This window comes from Prionailurus viverrinus, chromosome A2 (assembly GCF_022837055.1).
Source record: "Prionailurus viverrinus isolate Anna chromosome A2, UM_Priviv_1.0, whole genome shotgun sequence".
Classification (NCBI taxonomy): Eukaryota; Metazoa; Chordata; class Mammalia; order Carnivora; family Felidae; genus Prionailurus; species Prionailurus viverrinus.
The window spans coordinates 101,659,846-101,674,208 of record NC_062562.1 but is presented as its reverse complement, the minus strand read 5'-3'; the positions used below and the strand labels follow the sequence as shown (position 1 = coordinate 101,674,208).

At 37.4% G+C, this 14,363-nt stretch overlaps 2 protein-coding genes across 2 annotated transcripts in view; one reads left to right on the top strand and one right to left on the bottom strand.

The window, feature by feature from the left end:
- Positions 1–1,406, bottom strand: part of UMAD1 (UBAP1-MVB12-associated (UMA) domain containing 1) — a 221,145-nt gene extending 219,739 nt beyond the window's left edge. Inside the window, exon 1 of the mRNA XM_047843253.1 lies at positions 1,279–1,406. The gene's annotated coding sequence lies outside the window, so the exon portion shown is untranslated. The remainder of the gene's footprint in view (positions 1–1,278) is intronic.
- A 77-nt stretch (positions 1,407–1,483) lies between these two features.
- RPA3 (replication protein A3) lies at positions 1,484–5,538 on the top strand. The gene is made up of 4 exons (XM_047843257.1): positions 1,484–1,769; positions 3,079–3,153; positions 4,284–4,392; positions 5,180–5,538. The coding sequence occupies exons 1-4, from the start codon at positions 1,671–1,673 to the stop codon at positions 5,260–5,262; spliced, it is 366 nt and encodes a 121-aa protein (XP_047699213.1). The 5' UTR covers positions 1,484–1,670; the 3' UTR covers positions 5,263–5,538.
- Positions 5,539–14,363: the final 8,825 nt, after the last annotated feature.

The window sequence follows — 14,363 nt, the reverse complement described above, 5'->3', positions numbered from 1 at the left end:
GTGTGCAAAATAAGTCAAGGTTTTGCACAAAAATATAAACTTTATGCACTTGAGCCAGTACAACCACCATTCTTGTATACACTAACTCACATGCACCCTGCATCTGGCTAAAGAAATCCTTTAAATTTGTTTTCGTGACAGCTAAATTAAAAGACAAATATATTCAGCTAAATAAACACTGAGGGAGGGTATCATCTAATTATGGCACATCTATCTTAAACTGCCACATGAAATCTCAAAAAGAATCTTCTTTGCTTAAGGCAACTAGGAGACTAAATTAGGAGTCTCCGTCTAGTGCCTGAATTTGAATGGTGACAACTCAGGATCTTCAAGCAAATTCATGGACTCAGTTTCCAAAAAGTGATAATACTCCAATGAAAAAAGTTGTTGTCCCCCCCCCCCCATTTCCGCAGTAGCGTTGGCAGGTATTTTTATGAGCGCTCATTCTAGAATATCCCTGGCAAGGCAGTACCAATCCCAGGAGATAAAGCTCTGAAATCAACATTCACATGAACCAGCTAAAGTTTTAAGAAACCCCCCACCCCCGAATCTCGTTGAAACAAACATTTTATCTTCGAAGCCTCCAACGTCCTGGTGCGTAGAGGGCAATGTGGGGGGGGAAGATTGCCGGGGAGTTGAGTCCGTGAATCACATGGACAAAACTTAGCTGGGATCTTGCAAAACATTCATATTATCTAACCCTTTCACTTCGTGATAAGTAAACTATGTCTCAGGGAGAAGCGCACCTGCTCAGGATCTAACATTTAAATTCGTCTCCTCTCCTAGCTCCGTGATCCTTACCCCCACCCATTCTGAAAAGCATCAATTTGTTGCTAACACGCAGGAGGCGAGAAAACTCGCACTTCCTTAGTGTGGCCAGGTTGCAAGGGCTAGAAAGAGTCGAGTATCAGGTCAGCCCTTCTTCTAACAGGTGGGAAACCGAATGGTAAGTGACGCAGCTTAAGCGGTTAAATCACCGACCGTCAGCACCTAGCAGCAAGAGCCAGACAAAAACAATGTAAGATCACTGGAGACCCCACTTCCCGTCTCCAGGAGGGCAGGTGTCAAAAACACCCGATCCCCCCATTTCAGCAAAGAATCCCGCGCTTCCCACGCAGAACCGGGAAGAGGGGAGGCGGGGAAACGCGAACTGTCTGTGCGCAGCACCAAGAACGCCGCGGCAGGGCAAGCACCGAGTCCCGCCTCTCTCATCTGCATCCGTCGATAGGGGAGAAAGAGAAACACTAAGGTTGCGGCGCCTCCCGCGAGAAGAGGTACCTGAGGCTAGCGCCGCAGTCCCCCGTCGCTACCGCACCGGAGCCCAACACCCTGCTTCCGGGGTCAAATCCGGCAGGGAGGCCCGAGATCGCGGTAGGGAGCCTCAAGCCCCTCCCCACCCAAGCCCCGCCTCCACTGCCCACTCTGCGGAGGACCCGGGCAACTTCCGGGACGCTGCGCGTCACTAAGCAGCCGATCCCCATTTCCGGAAGCAGCCTTCCGTGCTGGGTCCCTCTACTGTACAGCTCGAGTTTGATCGAGATTTCTGCACGTTTGATTGGTGGAGTGAGAGTGTTGGTCTCCGCTGATTGGTGCCGGCGTCCCATAGACGCCGCGGGGCTCACAATTTCTGTCGTCTGTTTCCCGCCGGCCGTAGGTCTCGCACCGCAATCATGGTGGACGTCATGGAGTTGCCCAGGTCGCGCATCAACGCCAGCATGCTGGCTCGGTTCATCGACCAGCCGGTCTGCTTCGTAGGGAGGCTGGAAAAGGTGCGCGCGCTCGCCGCCCTCGGCTCCCCGCTTGGTAGCCGAGAGGAAGGACCCCGTGACCGCCCGGGTGGCAGCCTCTGGGTGGTGAGGGAGGGTGAAGGAAGACAGGCCTTAGAACATTACTGCGCTCCCGATTGCTTCATTTTGCACAAGGCGACTGTTGGCACGCTTTTAGCTACTGCAGCCCCATTTTGGCGCCACATTCATGGCGCGGGATCGCGACCTTTTAGTATGCGCTCCGTTCTAATTCTAGCTTCCTCCACTCTGGTTCTTTTTGTATTTACATAAAGAAAATTATAGACCTGACTCACACATCTACCTTCTGACGTCTTAATTTAGCTAGTCTTGACTTCTCTATTTTTCTAGTTTCCTTCTCATGCAATTTCGTCTCTTCTCAATCCTCGTTTTCTCATTTAGGTCACGTCGCCATAAAACATTCTTCCAATGTTTTACAGCACATCTATGTCCCTTCCAGATCCTGTATCAGTATGTTTTCTTACTCCAGTGTTAAGAGTACATACAGAGCTTTCATCCTACTGATGAAAAGCAGACCCAAAGCTTCCCAATCAGTGAACCGAGAAAGCTGAGGAAAAGAAAACTGCTAGAAGGGCTTAGTAGTTCATTTCAGCCCCACATCCTCTCCGTGAAATAGGTGGTGTTCCGACTTCACAGGTAGGGAAACTGGGTAGGAGTGATGTATGGTTAAAACGCTCACTGCCACAGCAAGTAGCAAAGCTGGCATTCAAACCAGATCTGACTTCACTCTTTACATCTAACAGTAGTTCTAATACTTCTAACAAACAGTTCTCGCTTTACTTAATCATGCTTAATTTTTTGGTTTAAGATTTTAAGTAATCTATACACCCAAGGTAGGTCTGGAACTCACAACCCTGAGATCAAGAGTGGCCACTCTCTACGGACCGAGCCAGCCAGGCGCAGGCATCATGCTTAATTTTTAAAATAGACCCTCCGGTGGGATACATACTATTTAAATCATGGGTGCTAGTAGATCTCACTTTTAGACAGTATGCACCCTATTTAATTTGTTGTTAGTGCAGGGTTACCAGATTTAGCAAATAAAAATACAGGGTATATTTGTACTAAAAAGTATTATCTGAAATTCAAATTTATGTGTCCTTTCACCAGATACAGTAACACAAGATTATAATTTGAACCAAATAAACCGTTCCAAGAGTGTTTGGGTCAATCTGCTGATCTTTTATCAAACTTTTAACATTTTTAATGAGATTTTAATGGTTTTGTTTATGTGGTTGTTGTTGTTTTTTTTAATTTCGTGTTTCTTTTTTAGATTCATCCCACTGGAAAAATGTTTATTCTTTCAGATGGAGAAGGAAAAAATGGAACCATTGAGTTGATGGAGCCTGTATGTTTAAGTATTAATTCTATGTATCTTATAGTTAATTCTTCATCTTGCTGATGTTTCTGAGTCTTGCAGTGGATGTATAAAGCATGGACCCTATTTAATTTGTTGTTAGTGCAGGGTTACCAGATTTAGCAGATAAAAATACAGGGTATATTTGTACTAAAAAGTATTGTTTATCTGAAACAAAATAGCTTGATGAGTTTATAAAACCTCCCTGCTCTAAAGTTAAACTTTTGTCCTCTTCTTACATTATAGATACCTTTACGTTTCTAACCAATGATTCTTTGGGCTCCATGATTTTCTAATTTTTAAAGTATCACCTTAACTAGGTGACAATTCCCATTCCTATCAAAGACCATAAAATCACATTAAAAAAATCTCTTAAGTCATTTTTTCCTTTCTCAAGAGTTTTACATTTTTTAAATTCTATTTTCTATTTTTGTTTACATGTACTTTTAGTTATCACTTACTGTTCTTACATTTAAAAAAAATTTTTAAATGTTTACTTATTTTGGGGAGAGAGAGAGAGACAAGGCATGAGTGGGGAAGGGGCAGAGAGAGAGGGAGACACAGAATCCAAAGCAGGCTCCAGGCTCTGAGCTGTCAGCACAGAGCCTGATGCGGGGCTAGAACTCATGAACCGCAATATCATGACCTGAGCTGAAGGTGGTCGCTTTACTCACTGTGCCACCCAGGCACCCCTGTTTTTATGTTTTGTTTATTGTACTCAATTTTCTTGTTTTTTTATGAAGACAAATACATGTGCTGTTTAGTTAATGTGTACAGGACACACTGCACAAGATATAGAAACTAGAAAATTCCTTTCAATGTGTCCTTTTAAACAAGTACTCCTTGTAGAAAGCGGGACATTCTCAGTATCTTTAAGTGATTTTGTCTTCAACTTGAACATTTAACTGGATCTTTGGACCAGAAGCTACTGCTACAGGTAATTGAATTATGACATGCTGACATTAAGTACTCAAACATTTTTAACAAATTACAATTCAGTTTTTATGTTGGTAAATTTTAAAATGATTATGTTACATAGAATGAAAGATGAGTAAACTGTAGCACTATTTCCAAGTTATCACCTTGACACCCCAAGTTGACAATTTGTTCTTTTGTGTCAGCTTGATGAAGAAATCTCTGGAATTGTGGAAGTAGTTGGAAGAGTAACAGCCAAAGCAACCATTCTGTGTGCATCTTATGTCCAGTTTAAAGAAGATAACCATCCTTTTGGTAAATAAAGCATTCTAGTATTTAGATATTTCATGTAATTAGGAGGAAAACAATTTTATTCTTAATTGGAGATGTCTTGGTCTTCAGTCTCAATCCTGCCATCTTTCAATTTCTATAGAATTTTCTCATCCCAAAGGAAAATAGGAGAACATTTTGGCACACTTTTTTTTTTTTTAAGTTTATTTATTTTGAGAGTGCACACACGCACATGCAAGTGAGTGAGGAAGGGGCAGAGAAAGAGAGGGTGAGAGAGAATACCAAGCAGGACAGTGTAGAGCCCAATTCAGGGCTTGAACCCACGAACCGTGAGATTATGACCTGAGCCAAAATCAAGAATTGGATGCTTAACTGACTGAGCCACCCAGGAACCCCACTAAGCAATACTTAAGTAAACTCAGTAAAGATTAATATTTATGGGAAGAGAAACTTAAAGAACATGGCAAACAAAAATAACGTCATCAGGCTTTTTGTTTTAACATATGGATTGAAAGCATTAAATAATGCATAATGCCTTAAACACAACCAGGCAAGAACTGTGCCTGTACATTGGATATCAAGATGAATAGTCGCCTATACCCTGTGTCTTATTTTTTAGAGCCATAGGTAAATAAATATGACGATCTGTATCTGTTTAAGAAGACAGATTGTGAAAATAAGTTGACCTCTAAAAGGGAAAGAAAAGAGAAATGAGTAGAAATCTTTTAGATAATAAATGATGTTACATCTTTCCATTGTAGATTGTGTTTGCTAAAATGTTTTTGTTTGGTTTTGTTTCGTTTTGTTTTAGATCTTGGACTTTACAATGAAGCTGTGAAAATTACCCAGGAATTCCCTCAGTTTTTTCCTTTGGGAGTTGTGGAGTATGATTGATCTTGATGAACACACTGACGACTGTTAAAAGAAGCCCCTGATATCTGAGGATGAGATTTCTGTGATTTTTAATAGTTAATTTGTTCTCTTTTTAATTTCACTTACCTAACTGTATTTAGATATTGCAATATCTGACTTTTGACGGAACCTATCTGTATATTGACAGTTCTCCTTTAAGTCCTCGTAAAGACTCACTTCTCTGGTTATGTGTGGTCAGGTCAAATGCAGTTGCCTTGAGTTTAGTTTTCTGTTTTATTAATAAAAGCTGAAATGGTACATGCTGTTGATCATTTCATTCTTACTCTTTTAGTCATGTATTCATTCACAAACTTGGAATTTCATAGCTATAAGGTCAGGCTTCAAACTGCCAAGTAAAACTCTGGGCCAACTGTGTAATGATTTTCATTTATTAAAGGCAATCAGAATCCTACATCTTTTATATTTGTGAGTACCTATATCTGGGTTCTCCAGAGAACCAGAACCAAATAAAATATATACCAAAACTATTGTATGGATATACCCCTTTTATCCATTCATCATTTGGAAATTTGGGTGGTTTCTACCATTTGAATATAATGAATAATGCTATCATGAGCATTCATGGATAAGTTTCTGTGTATACATATTTTTTATTTCTTTTGGGTATATACCTATAAGTGGAATTACTGCATCAAGTGGTAAATATACTTAAATTTCTGAGGAACTGCCAAATTTCTGCAAAGCAGCTGTAGCATTTTATATTCCTAGCAGCAGTGTTTAAGAATTCTAATTTCCCCACATCCTCCCCAACAGTTACTATAATCTGACTTTTTTATTATAGCCATCCTAATGGATGTGAAGTGGTATCTTATTGTGGTTTTGATTTGCTCTGTTATCTTTAAAACTACCGTAAGCCACTCCATTGCCCAGAACTTATCTCCAGTCCTTTTCACTGCCACTGCCCCTGTAAGTTCAGACAATTGTCATTTCTCACTTGAACTATTGCAACAGCCCTAAGTGTACCTGGCCTTCCAGTTTCCTGGCTCTTTGTGTCTCCCAACCAATCCAATTGCATTAAACACAGTCATAATCATCACTATAAAGTTCACAAACCAGATAAGTTTAGAAAAGGGAAAACCTCCTGGGAAGTTTACAGTGGAGAAATATGGCCAATGTTACCTTAGCGAAGTGATCAAGATTGACATCACCAGTAATGACATGGCAGAAATCACATGCCCTCTATAATGTGATTAAAAAGGCACTTCACAACTCTGGCATTTTTTTCAAAAACCCTTAACACCAGTCTATTCCTCAGAAAATATCAGACCCAAATTGAAGAACATTCTATAAACTGATCAGTAGCCTTCAAAACTGTCAAGGTCATGATAAACAAGAAAAGAGAAACTCAGCAGAGAAGACTAAGCCTGGATTGGTTCCTGGAACAGAAAAAGACATCAAAGGAAAAACCAGTGAAATCTGAATAAAGTCTGGAGTTTAGTTAATATAATATATACCACAGTTGGTTTCTTAGTTTTGACATAGGTACAATGGTAATGTAAGGTAGCACTAAGGGGGAAGGACTCTGGGTGAGGTGTTAGACAAGAACTCTCTCTCACAACTTCTCTGTAAATCTAAAATTACTCCACAATAAACCGTATATTTAAAAAAAGATGAACAGTCTCCAGAGGCTCTCCACTGACGGCCCGAGGTCCACATTTCCAATTAACAGCTGCCCTTCACAATCTGACCACGACTCACCTGAGTTCTGAAACCTACTCTCCCTTGAAACTACTGTCCATCCAGCACTGATATGCTGTTCCTGGAACACATTAGACCCTTTAAGACCTGGTGCCACTGAACTTGGTCTCTACTCTGAATGCAATGTCTAGAAAGGAAAACATTCTCTACGCTTCCCTAACAGACAAGCAGAGTTAGTTACTCATGTTATATTTCTTTCTTTATACCTCTTATCACACTTAACTTGCGGATAACCTTTTTAATTTTCAGATAAATTTATTATGCTTATCTATTATAAAAATATATTTAATATATAATTTATATGATGCTTAATTGTTAATATATTTTATATAATGTAAATACATGTATTAAATACATGTACACATACAGTAGTTCCCCAATCTTATCCATGGGAAATATGTTTCCAAGACCTCCAGTGGATGTGTCAGATAGTATCATCCCTAACTCTACTGTTCCTTCTTATACACACATACATACATACCTATGATAAAGTTTAATTTCTAAAGTAGGCACATTAAGAGATTAATAATAGCTAATGATAAATTAGAACAATTAGAATATACTGTAATACAAGTTATGTGAATGTCATCTCGCTCAAAATATCTACTATACTGTACTCACCCTTCTTGTGATGATGTGAGATGATAAAACGCTTATGTGGTGAGACGAAATCAAGTGAATAACATAGACACTGTGACATAGCCTTGAGCTACTATTGACCTGAGGATATATCAGAAGGAGGGTCATCTGCTTCTGGACCGCAGGTAACTGAAACTATAGAAAAGTGAAGCCATGGATAAAGAAGGGACTTCTGCACATATATTTAAACATTTCAAAAATCAGAAAGTCAAGTTCCTAGTGTCTCTCCAGAGACAGTGCTATGGACTGATAGCTTTCCAGAATTTTGACTATGTAACTGTCTGTATAGGGCCTCAATATACTGTTCTGCAACATGCATTTCTCCTATAATACGTCTTGGCAATTGACATACAGAGCTATCTCAACCTTTTTAAAAATAATGGTTGCAAAATATCCATTGTGCCAAGTGTTCCCTCATTTATTGAACCAGTGCTCTAGGCTTCCCCACTAAGGAGAGGTGTTTATAGATGAAAAAAAACCAAAACAAAACAAAACAAAACTGTTTTACTGGTATTTTTTAATGCCTAACATAGTGTATTAATAAATTAGTCCATCCAGCCTGGTCTGAGAGTCAACAAGGCCAAGGAGACAGCCAATGAAGACTGAAATCATAATAGGTGAGGTGACAAAGGACAAGAGACAAGAAGTTCAGAATATATTATAATGGATTCCGCAGGACTCAGTGATTATGCTAGGAATTAAACAGAGTAAGAAACACAGATGAGGTCCGTTGGCAAGCAGGCAAAAAGTTTAACACAAATTAAGAGACCGATAGGATCTTTTAGTGACGATGTCCAGAAGATTACTTGGAAATGTAGGATCAGAGATTTGCGAGACAGTCTAAAATATTTAAAGTTGAGTTTAAGGGATCTTCCCACCTCTTACCTGAAATTTCAAAATCCAACATGGTTTGAAACCCCAAATCTTTTCCCTTGTTTTGGGACAAAACTCATTTGGCAATAAAACCCATTAAGAAAATTAGTCAGGTTCCTCGTAGTCTTTATTCCACTTACTGTAAATACTCATATGCTTCGCTGCAGAAATATTAATATGTTTGGTTAGAGGGTGCTGCCTTCGGGGTGAGAGGGTGTTACATAACATATGGCAGATGCATCCTATGACTTTACCTAAAATCCAAAAATTGAGTTAATCTGCCCCAGGAGTTCCAAGTAAGGTATCGTTTCTAAATCAAAGAACAGCGCACCAATTGAGAGAACCACAGAACAAGTGATACAACCTGGGGGGGACTGTGCACTTACAGAACAGCAGTGGGAGAGTGACTGGGTCAAGAAAAAGGCCCCAACAATGCCTGACACTTAGCACTCAATATTTACTCACTGAAAGAATACCATGAAAGGCAAGGAAGCAGAGCTTCAAAGAGTCGTCAAGAATGTTCAAAGCTCAATGAACAAGTGAAGATAAGGACTGAAGATAAAACACTGGCATCACTAACATGTATCACACTTATTTCTAAGAAGACTTAAGCTATGAAAGTAAAAAGGGAAAAATATCAAAAAAGGACATAACAAGTATGAAAGCACTCAATAGGGAATACAAGTAGGCATTAAATTTAGCTCCAGCTGCGCAGGAAACCTAAGAAAAGGAAGGAACAACAAGCCATACAATTTTCATATCCTTAAATCCATTAGAACAATCAAACCTTTCCGTAAAATTCTAAAAGGAATATATCACACATAATCTAATGTGAAGTGTGATGAACTATAAAATCATTGTCTTCAGTCATAATTTTACAGATGTTCTCCAAATGATCTTTTTTTTACTCATTTGAGAAAGGCAAAATTAAAACAACTCAGAAAGCATCTCTTAATAGGGTGAGTTAAATGGTTTGAGTGATAAACTAGTATTATTACTAAATTCATAGAATTATTGTCTTTTAAGATATTCATTTAATATATATATTGTTACTCAATAAACATTTTGTGTCAAGTCCTGGGCTAGAGATACACATAAATAATGTCCCTGTCCTCTGAAATGTCAATCTATAACAGCACAGCATAATCTCTAACGGTGTCTTGACTCAGAGCTATTTAATATTTAATTGGTCTAAGGTTTCAAAGAAATCCACCATGATTCTTTAGGTTCTATTTAGTAAAACTACAACTCAGTTTCCTCCCTTACATAATTCACATGGAATTTGATTCTGATCTACTGCTGAAAGAAGATTAATAATCTGATACCACAGGTTATCTGAAAAAGATGATGCTAAATCCAGAGTAATAACAAAGCATATGTTTTAAGTTACTTTTTAATTGCGATGTTGGTTTGAGGGAAGCCACCTATGGTCTTTATGACCCCAATCTGACCTACAGCATAGGGTTTGAGATGGCTAATTAAGACCAGAGGTGTAGACGATGAACAATTTATAGTGTAATGCATTCATCTTCACTGCAAGGATTAAATTTGTCATTAGCATGCCATTGGTTCTTCTTTGTGTATTACAAAATGCCAGAAGCAAAGTGCTATGTTCTGTTGCATTTCCTCATCTTTTTTTTAAAAAAAGACTTGGACTGAAAAAATAGTGGCTTTCACATATGAGAAATTTTTTTTTTCTACATAATTATTTCTGTAGATGGGGAGTTAAAGGACAACCATAGCTGTGGACTTTATATAATGCATTATTGAAGATGCAAAGTTGAGAAAATTTTGAGACAGTTCTCCAACAGTGAGTGCCATAAGTTGAAAAGAAAATATATGAACTGTAAGTGTAATAGTTTTGGCAATACCATAGATGACACTGTGACTTAATTACCCTCCATTTTAAAGATTCTATTCATTTTTCACAGGAGTTTGAAATATTACCCAGGAAAATAATTTTGGCTAAGAATCTCTTACCATAAAATGTTATGGTAAGGTAAAGTTTATTTAGTAAGAATAGGCTTAAATGAATGGTTTCATTTAAAGATCTTGGTATCTTGTCACTCTAAATCTTGAAGTATAATCAACAAAGAGAAATTCTTCTGTTGAATAATTACTAATTCAAAAGCAAGACATTTAATATTCTTAGCTTAGGTATTTATTTAAGAACTAAATATTATTTAGACCTTAGTATTGATTTTCATTAACTCCACTTAATACACAATGATCATATAAAGCCAAATTGTGTCAAATAAATTTAGCATAACCCTAAGAAAATCAAAATCAGTGTCTCATTTCACTTAAACATCTTAATATTTTGTGTAGCTTTTGAGAAACTAAGTATTATGCAAGCATTGGGCTTGACGAGAGAATACATCTTTTTAAGACATACACTATTCTTTTTCAGTGATCAGGGTCCCACTGAGTCAGTTATTTCTTTCATATGGCTCAGAAATGTTATGCCTTAGTCATGTATTTGACCTTTTATAAGAGGCAGACAGTGGACCAGGGGCTCCCTCCTTTTGGAATCTCCTCAGAAATGACTAAATGTTTTCCAGATGAACATACTGTGGACCAAGGGAGGAACTAGGAATTAGAAACCATTGCCTCAAAATCAGGGGAATTTGTAGACTTCTTTTTTCTTTTGGAAGCTGGTGACCTGGAGGAATTGACCCACTGAGCAATTTCCTTCACCCTCAGCAGTATGATTAAGTCATGAAAACAACTCAAGATGAGATATGATATTTATTTCTATCCCACTTGTTTCTAAAAAAAGAATTTAAGACAGATGCAAAGGTTTCTATCCTTTCCCTGTTTCCCCATCATAAATTCATACAATATGACTTCCCCAAATGTGAACTTGAGTTACCAGTGGAAATAGAATAAGACAGTCAGACAATTGATTGCTGTCATTTGTCACAGGAACATTAATCTGCTAAAACTGGCACTAATATCCTGCTTTAGACCTTCTTAAGGAAAACTTAAAAATAACATTCCAAAATGAATAAAATATGTTCTATGTTGCTTTTCTTCCTTTATCATCTATCTTATAACCTAAATGTATTTGGTATACAAATTTAATAACATTTTTAAGCAATACAAAGTATACACATTATCAGTATATATGAACTCAAAAACTATAAAGCTTAAACAAAAATAATGCTTCCTGTTTAACCTGATTTACAGTTGATTCTTTGAGCATTTAAAGGAAGAACAAGACAAAAAGAAAAAAAAGAAGAAGGCCAAAGAAACATTTGTAAATTTCATGTACAACTGGTAAAAGACACCAGTTACATACACATCTAGGATTCCTTGATAGAAAGCCTGGAAAGGATTATAAGACACCATATGTACCATATACCTGTCGGTATGACTCCCTAAATTGCCTAGAATACATTATATTTGGCTTCTGTAGTTTTAAAAATAGGACTAAAGATAAGTTATCTGATAAACTATATCATTGGAAATGAGCCTAAGAAACTGCAGGGACTCGGGGAAATAAAATAATATACTGACAGCCATTTGCAACATCAGAACATGGAGGGATTTATCTGAAGTACATTTCAGAAATGAATGGTTTGGATTGATGCATTTGAACTTTAAAATTTTTAATGAATTAAAATCATTAAGTCAATGACATTTAGAAACAGTCATACTGCCTTCCCTGTTTTCAACAGATTCTAAATTCAGCTACATGTGTCCTGTGATCACTATATCTGGTTACAAATAGCAATAATTGTTGCAAAGCAAATTACATGGTGGCACAGGAAAACATTCCCCCTTCCAGCAGAGGGGAGAGCAGATTACCTCACTCAGATAGCCCGCAGTTTATATAACGAAGATTACAGACTTAAAAATGAAAAAGGAATGTACGCTAAAATAGAAAAACGATTTCATGAAAAATAAAAAGACAGATTGCTTTGTTTAGGGGAAAACTTCTAAAGCACTGATGAGAAACTTTAGATACACATATTTAAGTGATTGTGAGCTATGGAAACTTGTTACTAAGAAACGAACTTACTCATTTCCATAATATTCATAAGAATGCAGGCATGCAAATAAGAGTTTTACTCATACTGGGCTTGCATATATTACAACATATTACAATATGCATTTCACAATGATATGGTATAACATTATACAATTAATTCCATTTATATATTATAAATGTAATAACATTACCATTTTATACAATATGTTATTACGACCTGGAAATAGCTCATTTCTACTTAGCTAAAGTACACAGATGAAAGTGTCACATATGTTAGTTTTCACCCATGCATTTTGGTAAGAAGAGGCCAAGAGTACCCAATTTAAACTACTTCAGGAAGCATTTTCATATAACTAACCTCTAGAGGCTGCCACATACAGGGGTGATTACTGCAATAGAGATTTCAATAAATAGACCAAGGAACCATTTTATTTCATCTATGGCAGTTTATTCCTTTAACTGTTTGTCAATCTTTTAAAGTCTTAATCTGATATATATGAAAATTTCATGGCTGAAGCTTCTCAGTCAGGATTCTGGAATGCCCTCCCTCCCAAAACCCAACAACCCCACCAAGAATCACCAGTAATGAGAAGACCTTAAGTGTGCTGTCAGACTTTGTTGCAATCTCTTGTCTGCCTCTCTAAAATATTTCTAACTCCACAAGGGTAGGAATAGGATGCAGAAAACTCAAAAGATAGTGGATGAGGGTGAAATAAACTACCTCAATCATGTGAATAAATTCCCCATTCAAAAATTAAGTGAAAAAGTCTTCACAGTAGAAATGTGTTCCTGAATAGCCCTCAGGTAAACAGGAGGTAAAATTTTCAGTACGATTCATTCTAAACAAATCAGCCAAGTTTGGTCACTTTGGCCCGTTATATATATCCCTATCCCTAAACACATGACTTGACCTACAGTGGGTACCACTGAGACACAAGATGAATAGGAAGAACCCACACTAGGTGGCAACAAGACAATGGAGTACAATATACTAAGCAACATTATAACAAAAATTATCTCTGAACCCAGAGCATCAGAGACTTTTGACAGTACTGGTAGTCCTCCTCACCCTAACTGCAACCAAACACTTAAACATGAATTAACACTCTAGATATATTGTTTCTTATTTTGAACTAAGTAAATTACCCAAAACATATTCTCCAAATTTCTTAACAGTAATAACAATAGATACCATTTTTGAAGGTTTTTTTTTTGTGTGTGTGTATGTGAGCTGTGTTTGCCCTTTATTTTAACATATAAGTCCCACCCCTTTTTATTTAACATATAAGCCTCATCCCCTTCTTTGGGGTAGGAGGTATTTCCTAATTTGGCTAAGGTTGTATAGCTACTAGATGATAGTCAAAACCACCACCTCTATTTGACTTCAAAATATGATCTCTATGGTTACATACTAACTGCATCCCTTGATAAAGGGATTTAGTTTAAACAACTGCTTTAATGTGATCAATGCTGGACCATTCTCAATTGAAGAAGATAAAAGGAAGGAGAAGGTTATTATTTTCCCCTTTTGGGTGAGGGGGCAGACGGGGTGGACCAATGTAGAGGAAAAATATTAAAATCCTGAAAATGGAGAAATGCATCAAAGGTAATTTTGAAATTTTAGAAAAGATGAATAAGGAGAGAATTGTATCGAAATCAGAGCTTTCCAACATTATTTTTTTCTCAAAAGTAAAGATCAATAAGTTTGAGCATGGAAATGAGCAGGCAGTGCATGTCAATAAGTGCACTGTAAATAAACAGTGGACAAACTCTGTACTTACCTCACTCAGAATGGAGCATACATAAATTAACACATTTTTAAGATTTCTACCTTCCAGATGGCCATAATTAGAAATTT